Here is a 20,986-nt window from a genome sequence, read left to right as displayed (position 1 = left end):
TTACAGTGTTGAGTTGTGTTTTACAGTGTTGCGTTGTGTTTTACAGTGTTGCAGTGTGTGTTACATTGTTGCATTGTGTGTTACAGTGTTGCGTTGTGTGTTACAGTGTTGCGTTGTGTGTTACAGTGTTGCATTGTGTGTTACAGTGTTGAGTAGTGTGTTACAGTGTTGAGTTGTGTGTTACAGTGTTGCAGTGTGTCACTGTGTTGTGTTTTACAGTGTTGCATTGTGTGTTACAGTGTTGTGTTGTGTGTTACAGTGTTGCAGTGTTTCACAGTGTTGTGTTGTGTGTTACAGTGTTGCGTTGTGTGTTACAGTGTTGTGTGTTACGGTGTTGTGTTGTGTGTTACGGTGTTGTGTTGTGTGTTACAGTGTTGTGTTGTGTGTTACAGTGTTGCAGTGTTTCACAGTGTTGTGTTGTGTGTTACAGTGTTGCGTTGTGTGTTACGGTGTTGTGTTGTGTGTTACAGTGTTGCAGTGTTTCACAGTGTTGTGGTGTGTGTTACAGTGTTGCAGTGTGTGTTACATTGTTTCATTGTGTGTTACAGTGTTGCATTGTGTTTTACAGTGTTGCGTTGTGTGTCATAGTGTTGTGTTGTGTTTTACAGTGTTGCGTTGTGTGTTAATGTGTTGCATTGTGTTTTACAGTCTTGCGTTGTGTCATAGTGTTGTGTTGTGTTTTACAGTGTTGCGTTGTGTGTTACTGTGTTGCGTTGTGTTTTACAGTGTTGCTTTGTGTTTTACAGTGTTGTGTTGTGTTTTACAGTGTTGCATTGTGTGTTACAGTGTTGCATTGTGTGTTACAGTGTTGCGGTGTGTGTTACAGTGTTGTGTTGTGTTTTACAGTGTTGCATTGTGTTTTACAGTGTTGCGTTGTGTGTTACTGTGTTGCGTTGTGTTTTACAGTGTTGCGTTGTGTGTTACTGTGTTGCGTTGTGTTTTACAGTGTTGCCTTGTGTTTTACAGTGTTGTGTTGTGTGTTACAGTGTTGCGTTGTGTGTTACAGTGTTGCATTGTGTGTTACGGTGTTGAGTTGTGTGTTACAGTGTTGCGTTGTGTGTTACTGTGTTGTGTTGTGTGTTACAGTGTTGCGTTGTGTGTCACTGTGTTGTGTTGTGTTACAGTGTTGCATTGTGTGTTACGGTGTTGAGTTGTGTTACAGTGTTGCAGTGTTTCACAGTGTTGGGTTGTGTGTTACAGTGTTGCGTTGTGTGTTACATTGTTGCATTGTGTGTTACAGTGTTGCTTTGTGTTTTACAGTGTTGCAGTGTATGTCACAGTGTTGCGGTGTGTGTTACAGTGTTGTGGTGTGTGTTACAGTGTTGTGATGTGTGTTACAGTGTTGTGGTGTGTGTTACAGTGTTGTGGTGTGTGTTACAGTGTTGTGGTGTGTGTTACAGTGTTGTGGTGTGTGTTACAGTGTTGTGGTGTGTGTTACAGTGTTGTGGTGTGTGTTACAGTGTTGTGGTGTGTGTTACAGTGTTGTGGTGTGTGTTACAGTGTTGTGATGTGTGTTACAGTGTTGTGGTGTGTGTTACAGTGTTGTGGTGTGTGTTACAGTGTTGTGGTGTGTGTTACAGTGTTGTGGTGTGTGTTACAGTGTTGTGGTGTGTGTTACAGTGTTGTGGTGTGTGTTACAGTGTTGTGATGTGTGTTACAGTGTTGTGGTGTGTGTTACAGTGTTGTGGTGTGTGTTACAGTGTTGTGATGTGTGTTACAGTGTTGTGGTGTGTGTTACACTGTTGTGGTGTGTGTTACAGTGTTGTGGTGTGTGGTCTATGATCGCAGGCTGAAAACGTTCCATCAAATGTTGATGAGTGTGAGCACTGCTGCTTTATTCATGTATGACACACACACACACACACACACACACACACACACACACTCAGCTCAGTGATCCTCCAGTGTGAGCGCAGTGATCTGCCAGTGCTGCAGTCCGCTGATCCGGTGTTCAGTCTGTCATGCGCTCAGTCTGCTCCGCCTGTGCTGTGCTGCTGTAAGGAGAAACTCACCTGATGTGGTGGACTCTGTGTTTCTCAGAACACTGTTTTCACTGGTCCAGAAATGCTCGGTGATTGAAGAGTTTCTCTATGTTTAGACACAGCCCGTCTGATGGGGGTTTTATTGTGGAGCTGTGAGCTGATCAGCCTCTGCCTTCAGTGATGTTCCAGATGTGTATAGTGTGTTCATCAGATGAGCAGTGCAGTGCAGTCCTCTGCTCCTCTCACTGCTGCTCCTACATGATGTCTGCCGTGTCCACTGTGACCCATGAGCTGTCTGCCGCTGGAGTTGTGTGTGTTGTGTTGTGGTGTCAGAACAGTGTCAGATGTGTGGATGATAATAAACACACACTGCTCTGTGTCCCGCAGGTCTCTCTCTCCTCCATCATCATGTCTGTCTGCGTTCACCGCCGCTCAGCTCCGCCCCCTCAGGAACAGCAGGCGTGGCTCTGTTTACAGACTCCGCCCACTGCAATCAGGCTCCGCCCCTCGCTCTGCCAGCTGATATGTGTGTGGCTGCTGCTTCTGCTGCTGCCGGCGGTGGGCCAATCGCGGCGCGAGCGTGGTGGAGGGGGCGTGGCCCATTTCCTCCCGCCGGCGGCGCCGTACCCACCGGTCTCCAAGCTGCTGCAGGGCCTGAGCATCGCGGTGGTGCTGGTTGGGAACTCCAGCGAGGTGGTGATGGCCGGGGCTAGGGATAAGGAGGAGTTTGGGCAGGCGGCGCTGGTGCCCGGCGTGGAGATGCTCACCATGAATGAGACGGACCCCAAGAGCATCATCAAGAGCATCTGCGACCTGATGACGGAGCACTGGCTGCAGGGCGTCGTGTTCGGTGATGACACTGACCAGGAGGCCATCGCCCAGATCCTGGACTTCATCTCAGCGCAAACACACATCCCCATACTGGGCGTCAAGGGCGGATCCTCCATGATCATGGCTGCCAAGGTAACACTGCTGCTGTGTGTGTGTGTGTGTGTGTGTGTGTCCTGGTTTTCATCACAGTGGGTCAACATATCAAGTATATCGATGCTGATACCTTTGAAGGCACGGTGGCGTATATGTAGCAGATATATAATCCTGTTTATATGAGTTGACCCGTGTGTGCTGTTGGGTTGTTTTGATCCACTCTGGGCTGATTTTGAGTCTGAATTTGGCCACTTTTGGTCTCTGTGCTTATTAAAGTTTAGGATTCAGCAATAGTAGATTATTAGTGGATTATTGCTGTGTCGACTCTGTTACTGTCATATTTCAGTCAGTTCACTCTTTAAGAACAATAGTAAGATGATGAACATGCAGAAAACTGTTAGACACGATGTGTGGAGTCTGCTGTGAGGTTAGCATCTGCAGCTAAAGACCAATATGATGGAGAATAACGACTCTGATACCCTAGACTCTGTTACTGTCAACTCAGTTACCATCGACTCTTACTGTTGATTCTGTTACCATCAACTCTGTTACTGTTGACTCTGTTGCTGACGGCTCTGTTACCGTCAACTGTGTTGCCATTGACTCTGTTACCATCAACTGTTTTCGTAGACTCTGTAATTGTTGACTGTTAACGTCAACTCTGTTATTGTCAGCTCTGTTACCGTCGACTCTGTTACCATTGACCCTGTCACCGTCGGCTCTGTTACCAAAGATCCTGTTACCGTCGACTCTGTTATTATAGATCCTGTTACCGTCGACTCTGTTATTATAGATCCTGTTACCGTCGACTCTGTTATTATAGATCCTGTTACCGTCGACTCTGTTATTATAGATCCTGTTACCGTCGACTCTGTTATTATAGATCCTGTTACCGTCGACTCTGTTATTATAGATCCTGTTACCGTCGACTCTGTTACCATTGACCCTGTCACCGTCGGCTCTGTTACCAAAGATCCTGTTACCGTCGACTCTGTTATTATAGATCCTGTTACCGTCGGCTCTGTTACCAAAGATCCTGTTACCGTCGACTCTGTTTTTATAGATCCTGTTACCGTCGACTCTGTTATTATAGATCCTGTTACCGTCGACTCTGTTATTATAGATCCTGTTACCGTCGACTCTGTTATTATAGATCCTGTTACCGTCGACTCTGTTATTATAGATCCTGTTACCGTCGGCTCTGTTACCAAAGATCCTGTTACCATCGACTCTGTTATCATAGATCCTGTTACCGTCGACTCTGTTATCATAGATCCTGTTACCGTCGACTCTGTTATTATAGATCCTGTTACCGTCGACTCTGTTATTATAGATCCTGTTACCGTCGACTCTGTTATTATAGATCCTGTTACCGTCGACTCTGTTATTATAGATCCTGTGACCGTCGACTCTGTCATTATAGATCCTGTTACCGTCGACTCTGTTATTATAGATCCTGTTACCGTCGACTCTGTTATTATAGATCCTGTTACCGTCGACTCTGTTATTATAGATCCTGTTACCGTCGACTCTGTTATCATAGATCCTGTGACCGTCGACTCTGTTATCATAGATCCTGTGACCGTCGACTCTGTTATCATAGATCCTGTGACCGTCGACTCTGTTATTATAGATCCTGTGACCGTCGACTCTGTTATCATAGATCCTGTTACCGTCGACTCTGTTATTATAGATCCTGTTACCGTCGACTCTGTTATTATAGATCCTGTTACCGTCGACTCTGTTATCATAGATCCTGTTACCGTCGACTCTGTTATTATAGATCCTGTTACCGTCGACTCTGTTATCATAGATCCTGTTACCGTCGACTCTGTTATTATAGATCCTGTGACCGTCGACTCTGTTATTATAGATCCTGTGACCGTCGACTCTGTTATCATAGATCCTGTGACCGTCGACTCTGTTATTATAGATCCTGTTACCGTCGACTCTGTTATTATAGATCCTGTTACCGTCGACTCTGTTATCATAGATCCTGTTACCGTCGACTCTGTTATTATAGATCCTGTTACCGTCGACTCTGTTATCATAGATCCTGTGACCGTCGACTCTGTTATTATAGATCCTGTGACCGTCGACTCTGTTATTATAGATCCTGTGACCGTCGACAACTCGTTATAGATCCTGTGACCGTCGACAACTCCGTTATTGATCCTGTGACCGTCGACTCTGTTATTATAGATCCTGTGACCGTCGACTCTGTTATCATAGATCCTGTGACCGTCGACTCTGTTATCATAGATCCTGTGACCGTCGACTCTGTTATTATAGATCCTGTTACCATCGACTCTGTTATTAGAGATCCTGTGACCGTCGACAACTCGTTATAGATCCTGTGACCGTCGACAACTCCGTTATTGATCCTGTGACCATCGACTCTGTTATTATAGATCCTGTGACCGTCGACTCTGTTATCATAGATCCTGTGACCGTCGACTCTGTTATCATAGATCCTGTGACCGTCGACTCTGTTATTATAGATCCTGTTACCATCGACTCTGTTATTAGAGATCCTGTTACCGTCGACTCTGTTATTATAGATCCTGTTACCGTCGACTCTGTTATCATAGATCCTGTGACCGTCGACTCTGTTATCATAGATCCTGTGACCGTCGACTCTGTTATCATAGATCCTGTTACCGTCGACTCTGTTATTATAGATCCTGTTACCGTCGACTCTGTTATTATAGATCCTGTTACCGTCGACTCTGTTATCATAGATCCTGTGACCGTCGACTCTGTTATCATAGATCCTGTGACCGTCGACTCTGTTATCATAGATCCTGTGACCGTCAACTCTGTTATTATAGATCCTGTGACCGTCGACTCTGTTATTATAGATCCTGTTACCGTCGACTCTGTTATTATAGATCCTGTTACCGTCGGCTCTGTTACCAAAGATCCTGTTACCGTCGACTCTGTTATTATAGATCCTGTTACCGTCGACTCTGTTATTATAGATCCTGTTACCGTCGGCTCTGTTACCAAAGATCCTGTTACCGTCGACTCTGTTATTATAGATCCTGTTACCGTCGGCTCTGTTACCAAAGATCCTGTTACCGTCGACTCTGTTATTATAGATCCTGTTACCGTCGACTCTGTTATTATAGATCCTGTTACCGTCGACTCTGTTATTATAGATCCTGTTACCGTCGACTCTGTTATTATAGATCCTGTTACCGTCGACTCTGTTATTATAGATCCTGTTACCGTCGACTCTGTTATTATAGATCCTGTTACCGTCGACTCTGTTATCATAGATCCTGTGACCGTCGACTCTGTTATTATAGATCCTGTTACCGTCGACTCTGTTATTATAGATCCTGTTACCGTCGACTCTGTTATTATAGATCCTGTTACCGTCGACTCTGTTATCATAGATCCTGTGACCGTCGACTCTGTTATCATAGATCCTGTGACCGTCGACTCTGTTATCATAGATCCTGTGACCGTCGACTCTGTTATTATAGATCCTGTGACCGTCGACTCTGTTATCATAGATCCTGTTACTGTCGACTCTGTTATTATAGATCCTGTTACCGTCGACTCTGTTATCATATATCCTGTTACCGTCGACTCTGTTATTATAGATCCTGTTACCGTCGACTCTGTTATCATAGATCCTGTTACCGTCGACTCTGTTATTATAGATCCTGTTACCGTCGACTCTGTTATCATAGATCCTGTGACCGTCGACTCTGTTATTATAGATCCTGTGACCGTCGACTCTGTTATCATAGATCCTGTGACCGTCGACAACTCGTTATAGATCCTGTGACCGTCGACAACTCCGTTATTGATCCTGTGACCGTCGACTCTGTTATTATAGATCCTGTGACCGTCGACTCTGTTATTATAGATCCTGTGACCGTCGACTCTGTTATCATAGATCCTGTGACCGTCGACTCTGTTATTATAGATCCTGTTACCGTCGACTCTGTTATCATAGATCCTGTGACCGTCGACTCTGTTATTATAGATCCTGTTACCGTCGACTCTGTTATCATAGATCCTGTTACCGTCGACTCTGTTATTATAGATCCTGTTACCGTCGACTCTGTTATTATAGATCCTGTTACCATCGACTCTGTTATTATAGATCCTGTTACCATCGACTCTGTTATTATAGATCCTGTTACCATCGACTCTGTTATCATAGATCCTGTGACCGTCGACTCTGTTATCATAGATCCTGTGACCGTCGACTCTGTTATTATAGATCCTGTTACCATCGACTCTGTTATTATAGATCCTGTTACCGTCGACTCTGTTATTATAGATCCTGTTACCGTCGACTCTGTTATCATAGATCCTGTGACCGTCGACTCTGTTATCATAGATCCTGTTACCGTCGACTCTGTTATCATAGATCCTGTTACCATCGACTCTGTTATCATAGATCCTGTCACCATCGACTCTGTTATTATAGATCCTGTTACCGTCGACTCTGTTATTATAGATCCTGTCACCATCGACTCTGTTATTATAGATCCTGTTACCGTCGACTCTGTTATTATAGATCCTGTTACCGTCGACTCTGTTATTATAGATCCTGTGACCGTCGACTCTGTTATCATAGATCCTGTGACCGTCGACTCTGTTATCATAGATCCTGTTACCGTCGACACTGTTATTATAGATCCTGTTACCGTCGACTCTGTTATTATAGATCCTGTGACCATCGACTCTGTTATTATAGATCCTGTGACCATCGACTCTGTTATCATAGATCCTGTGACCATCGACTCTGTTATCATAGATCCTGTTACCGTCGACTCTGTTATCATAGATCCTGTGACCGTCGACTCTGTTATCATAGATCCTGTTACCGTCGACTCTGTTATTATAGATCCTGTGACTATCGACTCTGTTATCATAGATCCTGTTACCGTCGACTCTGTTATCATAGATCCTGTTACCATCGACTCTGTTATTATAGATCCTGTTACCGTCGACTCTGTTATTATAGATCCTGTGACCGTCGACTCTATTATTATAGATCCTGTTACCATCGACTCTGTTATTATAGATCCTGTTACTATCGACTCTGTTATTATAGATCCTGTTACCATCGACTCTGTTATTATAGATCCTGTGACCGTCGACTCTGTTATCATAGATCCTGTTACCGTCGACTCTGTTATTATAGATCCTGTGACCGTCGACTCTGTTATTATAGATCCTGTGACCGTCGACTCTGTTATTATAGATCCTGTTACCGTCGACTCTGTTATTATAGATCCTGTTACCGTCGACTCTGTTATTATAGATCCTGTGACCGTCGACTCTGTTATTATAGATCCTGTTACCGTCGACTCTGTTATTATAGATCCTGTTACCGTCGACTCTGTTATCATAGATTCTGTGACCGTCGACTCTGTTATCATAGATCCTGTGACCGTCGACTCTGTTATCATAGATCCTGCGACCGTCGACTCTGTTATTATAGATCCTGTTACCGTCGACTCTGTTATTATAGATCCTGTGACCGTCGACTCTGTTATTATAGATCCTGTTACCGTCGACTCTGTTATTATAGATCCTGTTACCGTCGACTCTGTTATCATAGATTCTGTGACCGTCGACTCTGTTATCATAGATCCTGTGACCGTCGACTCTGTTATCATAGATCCTGCGACCGTCGACTCTGTTATTATAGATCCTGTCACCGTCGACTCTGTTATTATAGATCCTGTGACCGTCGACTCTGTTATTATAGATCCTGTGACCGTCGACTCTGTTATTATAGATCCTGTTACCGTCGACTCTGTTATTATAGATCCTGTGACCGTCGACTCTGTTACTGTGATTTTGTTACCGTCGACTCTGTTACCAGACTCATTTGCTGTCGGCTCTATTTTTTAGACCCTGATACTGTGGACTTTGTTACCATAGACTCTGTTACCATGGATTCTGTTACCGTCAACACTGTTCCCGTCAACTCTGTCATTGTCGACTCTATTACCGTTGACTCTGTTGCTGACGGCTTTGTTACAGTCGACTCTGTTTTCATCAACTCTGTAACCGTTGACTGTTCCCATCAACTTTGTTATTGTCGGCTCTGTTACTGACTCTGTTACCGTCAGCTTTATCTTTGACTCTGTTACCGTAGACTAGTTTGCTGTCGACTCTGTCACTGTTGACTCTGGTATGTTGGTGCTGTTTTTGCTCTATTGACTTCCATTATATCTCATTAATTGATGCAGAGCCATGACGGCATATAATCATGCTTTCTGCACTGGTACTTCAGATTCTTAATTCTGTGTTTGGTGTGAACTCATGATAGTGTGATTATCGCGTCTGGAACAAGAAGTACAGTGTGGTCACCGTGCTGCTGCTCTCAGCGCCGTCATAATAAAAGTCCCACATTAAACACATCGGCCAAACAGGAAAACCTGATGATGGCGATATTTGGAAAATGGCAGATCTGTATACGTCAAACACTACTCAAGTACAGCACAGTACATTCAGACTGTGTGTCGGTGCTGTTGGTCTCCATGATGAAAGGGCTGAATGAAGGAGTGTGGAGATGTAGAAGAGTTTAGAGGATGTACAGCCTGTACAGTACACACATCACTACAGCTGTGCGGAGAGCATGAAGAGAGCTGTGCAAATGAGTCTGTGTGTGTGTGTGTGTGTGTGTGTGTGTGTGTGTGTGTGTGTGTGTGTGTGTGTGTGTGTGTGTGTGATGATGATGATGATCCGCCAGACTCAGAGAGAGTGAGCGCTGGGGTCCTGTGACTCAGACCTGCGCCCACACATACACACACACACACACAGACACACACACACATAAACGCTCTGGAATAAGCGCAGATGAGGATGAGGAGTGTGTCGGCCCACGCTCAGCTGTAACAGCGGCTCAACCTTTACAATGTCAAAGCTTCACTCGCTGCAGTCACGGCACACACACACCGCTGCAGCTCCGCCATCAGCGCTCACTTTATTATTCACCAATCACACACACACACACACGCACACACACACACTTGAACATACAGCTGAACATCAGAGGTAAAGCAGAACCACAGCAGCAGATCTAAACGCAGCAGATCACAGCAGAAATGAGGGAATGATGAAGGCGAGCGCAGTGCTGACATTACAGCTCGCTAAACCCTGAACATACAGGAGCCTTTCAGTCACAGAAACACACACCAGCTCTCTCTAGCTGTGTGTTCATCATCACACTTCTCCACTGTTTCTCTAGCGGCGTTGTTTCCCGTCTTCTTCTCGCAGATATTAGTGTTACTCATAACACCGCTGATTATCTTTCACTGAAGGAGACTGCGTGCGCATTATAAGCGAATACACCATATCTGCAGCATATAAACGTGACATAAAGCATTACTAATGTCCTCTATAATGACCAAATGCTGTTTATACAGAGGAAATGATATATTCAGTGTACAGACAAGCACAGATCAAACACTACACAGCAACAACACTGCAGAGGTGTTTGTCTGTTTGTTTATGAGGCTACTTCAGGAATAAACCCTTATTTTGACTGAATAAACAGAATAAAGCAGTTGTCATTATAAGGTATCTCCTGATAGTTCATTTCAGACATTCATTCTGCGTATTCCACTCAAACACTGCTTCTATTAAGACCAAGCACATCTTTAAAGCAGGGATGGCTGACGTGAAACTGACGTTTCGACACAGTGACCAGATCCCAGAGCGCAAGTGTGTCGAAACACTGCACCAAAGCATGATCCGAAACACCAGGTCACATGATTAATGAGATTCAAAACACCAGGTCACATGACTAATGAGATTCAAAACACCAGGTCACATGACTAATGAGATTCAAAACACCAGGTCACATGACTAATGAGATTCAAAACACCAGGTCACATGACTAATGAGATTCAAAACGCCAGGTCACATGACTAAAGTGATTAGAAACACCAGATCACATGACTAAAGTGATTAGAAACACCAGATCACATGACTAAAGTGATTAGTAACACCAGGTCACATGACTAAAGTGATTAGTAACACCAGATCACATGACTAAAGTGATTAGTAACACCAGATCACATGACTAAAGTGATTAGTAACACCAGATCACATGACTAAAGTGATTAGAAACACCAGATCACATGACTAAAGTGATTAGTAACACCAGATCACATGACTAAAGTGATTAGAAACACCAGATCACATGACTAAAGTGATTAGAAACACCAGATCACATGACTAAAGTGATTAGAAACACCAGATCACATGACTAAAGTGATTAGAAACACCAGATCACATCATCACATGACTAAAGTGATTAGAAACACCAGATCACATGACTAAAGTGATTAGTAACACCAGATCACATGACTAAAGTGATTAGAAACACCAGATCACATGACTAAAGTGATTAGTAACACCAGGTCACATGACTAAAGTGATTCGAAACACCAGATCACATGACTAAAGTGATTCGAAACACCAGATCACATGACTAAAGTGATTAGTAACACCAGGTCACATGACTAAAGTGATTCGAAACACTAGGTCGAACACCATTCGAAACAAGACATGTTTACTCACAATGTGTTGATTCGGATGTCAGACCAATGTTAAAACAAAACACATTACAAGAACAGAGCATTTAAAACTAACATCTATAGCTGCGTCAGCCTGGACTGGAACCCGTTATCTCTGCATGCTGGTCAGGAACTCAGACCTCTACACTAAATCACTTCAGCTCTACAGCGGGGGGTTCAGTTGTAATTAAATGACGCAGGAAGTGAAAGTACAGTGAGAGTTTGTGAGCGTGCTGAAACATTACTGCGCTGCTCACTGGTGTTACGGCGAGTCATTTAAGGTGTAGCAGTAATCCTCTGCTCCTCTGCTTGTCTGTATGCTGACTGTATTCTCCCTGAACACACTCGTTCGTAGTGCGAGTAATTTGACGTCCTGTATTATTCCATCATTTCTCCCATCGGAAACTCAATCTGAAGATCTACACCAGGGGTGTCTAAACTCGGTCCTGGAGGGCCGCTGTCCTGCATAGTTTAGCTCCAACTTCCTCCAACACACCTGCCTGGAAGATTCTGGTATATACTGGATGAGCTGCTTCAGGTGGGTTTGATTGGGGTTGGAACTTAAGTATGCAGGACACCGGCCCTCCAGGACTGAGTTTGGACAGGCCTGATCTAAAACAATGGCAGAAACTAGCGCACTTCAGCATGCCAGAACAAGCTCAATATTCAGTTCAGCTCTTCTCCAGTGTAGAGTGTTGCAGCAGCTGAACCCTGGAGTTCTAGTGAACTGAAGCGGTGTCAGTCCAGAGTTCAGTTCAGTTCAGTGTGCTTTAATCTTCACTGCTGAGAGTCCAAACACTGAGCAAATCCATCCATGCTCAGAAACACAAGACCCAAACCAAGCAGGCCAGTGGCACACACTGGGCACATTACCCTGCGGACGGACTAATTAACCGAGTGTGTGTGTGTCATGAGGCTGGTGTGTGGAGCAGGAGTGTGCTGCTGATATCAGACTCCGTCATTGTTGATGATGAGGATTGTGTGTAATGAGTGTGTGTGTGTGTTGTTCTGCTGGTCGTCTGTCCGCCGCTCCGCTGTTCTCTGTGGTCATCTCTGTGAAGCTGTTTGAGTCGGTCTGTGCTGTACGCAGCGCTGGAGAAGTCAGTCTGATGCATTACTGACGGATTAATTCACCTGTTAATGATCATTCTGCAGCGTTCGCCATCACATCTCCACGGGCGCAGTGCTCAGCAATGACCCAGATCACAGCAGTTATCTCTAAAATAATGCCTGTGTGTGTGTGTGTAAGTGTGTGTGTGTGTGTGTGTGTGTGTGTGTTGAGGGACAGTTCATCTTCAACAGTCACTCCACTACTGTATCTGTGGCCGTCTCCGGCTCCTCGATCCCTCATTCAGCTTCAGTCATCATCAATATTCCAGTCTGATGTTCATCTGTTGAGTGTGTGTACTCCACTGATATTAGCATCTAGTGTCTGTGTTATCAGTCATATCAACACACTCAGTGTGTGTCTCTGTGTTCTGCTCAACTCTGTTCCCTCGGTTATAAAACGCAGATCAATCTGTGAAGCGCTGATAGGTAAAGCATGTGACCTTTTTCCAAGTGATGTCACTTCCTGTGGCGAGGAACTCTGGAAGTCATTGAGGCGTGTGGTTAATCTGCTCTCATCAGTGTTCAGGATCCAGCAACAGTAGACTAATGATGTGTTGACTCACAATCCTGTTACCATCGACCGTTACCGTCAACTCTGTCATTCGTTGATTCTGTTACCATCGACTGTCACCTCTGTTATCATCAACTCTGCTAACCGTCAGTCCTGTTACCATTGAGTGTTACCATCAGCCGTCAACTCTGCAGACTGTTGCAGTCAACTCTGTTCACGTTGATCCTGTTACCGTCAACTATCGACTTTGCTACTCGTCGACTCTGTTATCGTCGATCCTGTTATTATCGACTGTTACGTTGACTGTCAACTCTGTTATTGTCAACTCCGTCCAGTCTGTTAACGTCCAGTCTGTTAACGTCCAGTCTGTTACCGTTGACTCTGTTGTCATCGATCCTGTTACCATCGACTGTTACGTCAACCGACAACTCTGTAATCATCGACTCTGTTATTGTCGACTCTGTTACCTTAGACTGTTACTCTCAACCAGGGGTGCAACTACACATTTACTGAGGGGTATGCGGGTTCAAATTTTGTGTGATCCCTCTTATTTTATATTAATTAATTAATAATAAATGAAGACAAATTTTCAGATTAATCTTATAACTTTTGACATTATGTATGATTTGACAGTTTATTTTGATAAAAACAAAAGCAAATCTAAACAGTTACATCTACATGAACACTTTCGGCTGTGGGACTGCATGTTATTGTGTTAAATGATTTTGAATTAAACAATAACAATATTATATTCGTTTAAAATGCAAAATAATGTTTTTTTAACAAAACATATTTATTTATTTTTATTATTTGAAACTTTTAATAAGGATAATTTTAAAAACAGTTTTGGCACAACGGCGCCCCCCCATGTGTGGCGCCCCTATGCGCCGCATATACTGCATACCCCCTTGTTGCGCCACTGCTCTCAACCGCCGACTCTGTTACCTGTCAACTCTGCTACTCATCAACGCTGTTAACGTAGATCCTGTTACCAACGACCGTTAACTCGGCTATTGTTGACTCCGTTATCATCAACTCTGTTATCGTAGACTGTTACTGTTACCGTCAACTCTGTTACCACCGATACTGTTATTATCGACTTTTACCATCGACCCTCAACTCTGTCAACTGTTCCCCGTCAGCTCTGTTCCCCGTCAGCTCTGTTCCCCGTCAGCTCTGTTCCCCGTCAGCTCTGTTCCCCGTTAGCTCTGTTCCCCGTCAGCTCTGTTCCCCGTTAGCTCTGTTCCCCGTTAGCTCTGTTCCCCGTCAGCTCTGTTCCCCGTCAGCTCTGTTCCCCGTTAGCTCTGTTCCCCGTCAGCTCTGTTATGGTTTTGAAAGTTTATCATAAGTCAAAGAACATTCACTGAGAACATGGACTGAGTTTGGTGATGAATTATTGCTTTGTTTATCATTCAGTGTATGTGTGTGTGTGTGTGTGTGTGTGGGGTGGGGTCTCTCTCTCTCTCTGTGTGTGTGTATCAGATCTGTGTCCTGCTGCTTGCACTAGTGTGCGCTGGGGTCAGAGGTGAAAGTGAACTGCCTGTTCTGGTCTCACTCTGGCCTGGTTTAGTTAGTGTGTGTGTGTGTGTGTGTGTGTGTGTGTGTGTGTGTGTGTGTGTGTGTGTGTGTGTGTGCTCCGCTTTAGCACAGAACTGGGACACATATTTAGGGCTGCATTTGAGTCTCTCTCTCCGTCTCTCCTTCTGCTCGTCCTTCCTGCGTCCGCTCTGATCATCAGAGACACTCTATGACCAGCAGGACACACACACACACACACACACACACACACACACACACTCACACACTCACACACTCACATACAAGCACACACACTAACTACACAAACACACACACACACACACACTCACATACAAGCACACACACTAACTACACAAACACACACACACACACACACACTCACATACAAGCACACACACTAACTACACAAACACACACACACACACACACAAACACACACACACACACACACACACACACACACACACACACACACACACACACACACACACACACACACACACACACACTAACTACACAAACACACACACACTCACACACAAGCACACACACTAACTACACACACACACACTATACACACACGCACACACTATACACACAAGTGCACACACTCACTACACACACACACTATACACACACACACATTATACACACATACACACACACACACACACTATACACACACACTACACACACACACACACACTCACACACTCACACACTCACACACAAGCACACACACTAACTACACAAACACACACATACACACACACACACACACTATACACACACACTACACACACACACACACACTCACACACTCACACACTCACACACAAGCACACACACTAACTACACAAACACACACACACACACACACACACTATACACACACTACACACACACACACTATACACACACACACACTATACACACTCACACACTCACACACAAGCACACACACTAACTACACAAACACACACACACACACACACACACACACACAAGCACACACACAAGCACACACACTAACTACACACACACACTATACACACACGCACACACTATACACACAAGCGCACACACTCACTACACACACACACACTATACACACACACTACACACACACACACACACACACACACACACACACACATAGAGACGGTCATGCAGAGAGTCATCTGTGTGTGTGTGTGTGTGTGTGTGTGTTTATCAGTGAGTCAGGGCAGCAGGTTCAGGAGATGATCGTCCGTTAATCAATATCTGAGTGTAACAGTGATGAATTAATTAGAGCAGATCCTCATTAACTGCTCTCAGTGCTGCAGTCCATATCAGCTGTGAACACACACATCAACTGCACACACACACACACACACACACACACTAAGACCAGCCACACACACACTAAGACCAGCTCTTCATTCATACACACACACACACACACACACACACACACACACACACAATTGTGTGAGTTGTGGAGAAATATGACATGTGCTTCATTACATATTCATATTTCAGCAGCGAATCATAGTATTACACAGCCTGTGTGTGTGTGTGTGTGTGTGTGTGTGTGTGTGTGTGTGTGTGTGTGTGTGTGTGTGTGTGTATCATGTATCATATTTGTGTGTGTTGGTATGGGTTTGAGGCTGGTTGCTGTGCGGTTGCTAGGGTGTTTGAAGCTGGTTGCTGTGCGGTTGCTAGGGTGTTAAAGGCTGGTTGCTGTGTGGTTGGTATGAGTTTGAAGTTGGTTGCTGTGCGGTTGCTAGGGTGTTTGAGGCTGGTTGCTGTCTGGTTGCTAGGGTGTTTGATGCTGGTTGCTATGGTGTTTGAGGCTGGTTGCTTTGTGGTTGCTTGGGTTGCTGTGCAGTTGCTAGGGTGTTTCAGGATAATTGCTGTGTGGTTGGTATGGGTATGAGGCTGGTTTCTGTGCGGTTACTAGGGTGTTAGAGACTGGTTACTGTGTGGTTGGTATGGGTTTGTGGCTGGTTGCTGTGTGGTTGCTAAGGTGCATGAGGCTGGAGGCTAGGGTTGCTGTGCAGTTGCTAGGGTGTTAGAGGCTCATTGCTGCATGTTGCTAGGGTGTTAAAGGCTGGTTGCAGAGTGGTTGCTAGGCAGTTTGAGTCTGGCACTGGGTGGTTGCTGGGGTTTGGTGGCCGGTTGCCGGTTGGTTGCTGTGTGGTTGCCAGGTTGCCGGGTGGAGATGATCCTGTAAGCTGTGCTCTGTGATCGCTGTGTGAGATTCAGATGGCGACTCCGCTCCGCTCATCATGTCTGACAGGATCAAACACTCTACTGTTTATTCTACACACACACACACACACACACACACACACACACACACACACACACACACACACACACACACACACACACACACACACACACGCACACACACGCACGCATGCATCTATCATTGCTCTATCCACTCACACACGCAGAAACTACACAACTATTACTACTCTATAGAACAACAACAAACCTGTAATGGGACAGCCGTGTGTGTGTGTGTGTGTGTGTGTGGGTGTGTGTGTGTGTGTGTGCGGGTGTGTGTGTGTGTGTGTGTGTGTGTGTGTGTGTGTGTGTGTGTGCAGAGAAGCACAGCTGCCAAAGCAGTGTGTAGCCACAGTGTGACAGCGGAAGAAACACTGATGAGTGACTGAGTGTGTGTGTGTGTGTGTGTCTGTGTGTGTGTGTGTTTGTGTGTGTGTGTTTGTGTGTTTGTGTGTGTGTGTGTGTGTGTGTGTTATTGTATAGTTGAGTGTGTTGTCTGTGATGTGGCTGGCTCTTCTCATTATATCTTCAGAGCAGTGTTCAGTGACGGTGGGGCAGCGCTGACCCTTACACTGTGTTCACTGACTTGTTTCTGTGGTGTGTGAGTCAGGCTCAGTACAGCAGAGAGGCTGGTGTTGAGAAGGATGTTCCGGTTCTGCTGGTACATCACTGATCCGGCAGCAGAGCATGAGGGTGTAGTGGTGCTGGACGATGGCTGTGGTGGTCCGCTGAGCAGCAGGGTTCAGGGTTTTACAGTGCTTGAAGCATCTCTGTGGTTTGGATTGTGGATCAGCTGCTTGACCAATCCGATTGCAGGCCAGTCATGTGATGCTCTGTGGGCCAATCAGAGGCGTGATCGTATCCATAGCAGCTTCTCGATCTGACAGCGCCACTCACAGCGTCTCTAATGGTGTCGTTAAAGCAGCCGAATATTGAATTAGAGATGAGCGCTGGAATGAGGTCAGGTCTAATTAAGCTGCACGGGCTAATTACACATGCTGGAGTTTAATTAGAGAGTTCAGCGAATGTGTGACATCAGAGGAGAACACTGGAGAGCGGATCAGCACTGAGCTCTGAACACCGCTGTTCAGTCTGAAGACCTCGAGTGCTGCATACACTGGCTGTAACAGGTCACATGATCATTTCCCATCTGAGTCATGTGATCATTTCCTGTGATCCAGCAGGTCACGTAATTATTTATTGTCTGGGTCATGTGATCAGGAGGTGAAAATGCTCCTTTTCTACTGGCTGTTTTTTAGGAAAGAGGAGGGGCTAGCTGAGGCCCCGCCCTGCGCTCATGTTTCAGTTGAAATGAAGTCATACAATGAAGCTGTAAAATGTAAACACTTGAGACACACACACACACACACACACACACACGCTGACACAGGCTGAGAAATGAAGCGGTGAGTGTAGCGCTCTGAACACCAGCATCTCCAGCTGGAGCCACAGATCATATCAGGAAATAGATCAATTATTAACCGCTTCACCATCCAGACGAGTCCAGTGCTGATATGAACAGCAGAGAGAGAGAGAGAGAGAGAGAGAGAGAGAGAGGGAGAGGGGTGATGCTGAGTCTGAACACTCACTAACACACTCACTGATGTGCTCCTGTGTGTGTGTGTGTGTGTGTGTGTGTGTGTGTGTGTGTGTGTGTGTGTGTGTGTGTGTGTGTGTCCGCAGGATGATAACTCCATGTTCTTTCAGTTCGGCCCCTCCATTGAGCAGCAGGCGTCCGTCATGCTCAACATCATGGAGGAGTACGACTGGTACATCTTCTCCATAGTCACCACATACTACCCCGGATACCAGGACTTTGTCACCAAGGTAAAGCACACCACAGACAGACAGACAGACAGAGAGACCCACCGACATACAGAGAGACAGACTAACAGATATACAGACAGAACGACCGACCCATACACCAACGCACCCTGAGAGGCTGAACGACGCTAACATTCACCTGACATCTAATCTAGAGTTCTGAAAAACATTCTTCAGATACCACATCAGCTATAAAAACGAAACACTAGCCTAGAGCGCCCTCTGCTGTTAAACTCTAGCCTAGAGTGCCCTCTGCTGTTAAACACTAGCCTAGAGCGCCCTCTGCTGTTAAACACTAGCCTAGAGCGCCCTCTGCTGTTAAACACTAGCCTAGAGCGCCCTCTGCTGTTAAACACTAGCCTAGAGCGTCCTCTGCTGTTAAACACTAGCCTAGAGCGCCCTCTGCTGTTAAACTCTAGCCTAGAGCGCCCTCTGCTGTTAAACACTAGCCTAGAGCGCCCTCTGCTGTTAAACACTAGCCTAGAGCGCCCTCTGCTGTTAAACTCTAGTCTAGAGCGCCCTCTGCTGTTAAACACTAGCCTAGAGCGCCCTCTGCTGTTAAACACTAGCCTAGAGCGTCGTCTGCTGTTAAACACTAGCCTAGAGCGCCCTCTGCTGTTAAACTCTAGCCTAGAGCGCCCTCTGCTGTTAAACACTAGCCTAGAGCGCCGTCTGCTGTTAAACACTAGCCTAGAGCGCCGTCTGCTGTTAAACACTAGCCTAGAGCGCCGTCTGCTGTTAAACACTAGCCTAGAGCGCCCTCTGCTGTTAAACTCTAGCCTAGAGCGCCCTCTGCTGTTAAACACTAGCCTAGAGCGCCGTCTGCTGTTAAACACTAGCCTAGAGCGCCGTCTGCTGTTAAACACTAGCCTAGAGCGCCGTCTGCTGTTAAACACTAGCCTAGAGCGCCGTCTGCTGTTAAACTCTAGCCTAGAGCGCCCTCTGCTGTTAAACTCTAGCCTAGAGCGTCAAACACTAGCCTAGAGCGCCCTCTGCTGTTAAACACTAGCCTAGAGCGCCCTCTGCTGTTAAACACTAGCCTAGAGCGCCCTCTGCTGTTAAACTCTAGCCTAGAGCGCCCTCTGCTGTTAAACACTAGCCTAGAGCGCCATCTGCTGTTAAACTCTAGCCTAGAGCGCCCTCTGCTGTTAAACTCTAGCCTAGAGCGTCCTGTGCTGTTAAACACTAGCCTAGAGCGCCCTCTGCTGTTAAACACTAGCCTAGAGTGCCCTCTGCTGTTAAACTCTAGCCTAGAGCGCCCTCTGCTGTTAAACACTAGCCTAGAGCGCCCTCTGCTGTTAAACTCTAGCCTAGAGCGCCCTCTGCTGTTAAACACTAGCCTAGAGCGCCCTCTGCTGTTAAACTCTAGTCTAGAGAGCCCTCTGCTGTTAAACTCTAGTCTAGAGCGCCCTCTGCTGTTAAATACTAGCCTAGAGCGCCCTCTGCTGTTAAACACTAGCCTAGAGCGCCGTCTGCTGTTAAACACTAGCCTAGAGCGCCGTCTGCTGTTAAACTCTAGCCTAGAGCGCCCTCTGCTGTTAAACTCTAGCCTAGAGCGTCAAACACTAGCCTAGAGCGCCCTCTGCTGTTAAACACTAGCCTAGAGCGCCCTCTGCTGTTAAACACTAGCCTAGAGCGCCCTCTGCTGTTAAACTCTAGCCTAGAGCGCCCTCTGCTGTTAAACACTAGCCTAGAGCGCCATCTGCTGTTAAACTCTAGCCTAGAGCGCCCTCTGCTGTTAAACTCTAGCCTAGAGCGTCCTGTGCTGTTAAACACTAGCCTAGAGCGCCCTCTGCTGTTAAACACTAGCCTAGAGTGCCCTCTGCTGTTAAGCTCTAGCCTAGAGCGCCCTCTGCTGTTAAACTCTAGCCTAGAGCGTCCTGTGCTGTTAAACACTAGCCTAGAGCGCCCTCTGCTGTTAAACACTAGCCTAGAGTGCCCTCTGCTGTTAAACTCTAGCCTAGAGCGCCCTCTGCTGTTAAACTCTAGCCTAGAGCGCCCTCTGCTGTTAAACACTAGCCTAGAGCGCCCTCTGCTGTTAAACTCTAGTCTAGAGCGCCCTCTGCTGTTAAACTCTAGCCTAGAGCGCCCTCTGCTGTTAAACACTAGCCTAGAGCGCCCTCTGCTGTTAAACTCTAGTCTAGAGCGCCCTCTACTGTTAAACTCTAGTCTAGAGCGCCCTCTGCTGTTAAACTCTAGCCTAGAGCGCCCTCTGCTGTTAAACTCTAGTCTAGAGCGCCCTCTGCTGTTAAACACTAGCC

The 20,986-nt window shown here is 45.9% G+C and overlaps 2 protein-coding genes across 17 annotated transcripts in view; both read left to right on the top strand.

Annotated features, from left to right (window-relative positions):
• wbp2nl (WBP2 N-terminal like) overlaps window positions 1-20,986 on the top strand; it is a gene marked incomplete at its 3' end in the record, with an annotated part of 179,969 nt that overhangs the window by 32,034 nt on the left and 126,949 nt on the right.
• Window positions 1-20,986, top strand: part of grin2ba (glutamate receptor, ionotropic, N-methyl D-aspartate 2B, genome duplicate a) — a 50,267-nt gene that overhangs the window by 13,821 nt on the left and 15,460 nt on the right. For all 16 annotated transcript variants that reach the window (XM_087242029.1, XM_087242038.1, XM_087242039.1 and 13 more), the window contains 2 exon segments: window positions 2,370-2,945; window positions 18,585-18,728. In XM_087242029.1, the coding sequence (XP_087098155.1) occupies window positions 2,391-2,945; window positions 18,585-18,728 (699 nt within the window). In that variant the 5' untranslated portion in view covers window positions 2,370-2,390.

This window comes from Danio rerio, chromosome 3 (assembly GCF_052040795.2).
Source record: "Danio rerio strain M-AB ecotype USA chromosome 3, GRCz13ab, whole genome shotgun sequence".
Classification (NCBI taxonomy): domain Eukaryota; kingdom Metazoa; phylum Chordata; class Actinopteri; order Cypriniformes; family Danionidae; genus Danio; species Danio rerio.
The sequence above is the reverse complement of the archived record's forward strand: the minus strand, read 5'-3'. Positions and strand labels throughout refer to the sequence as shown.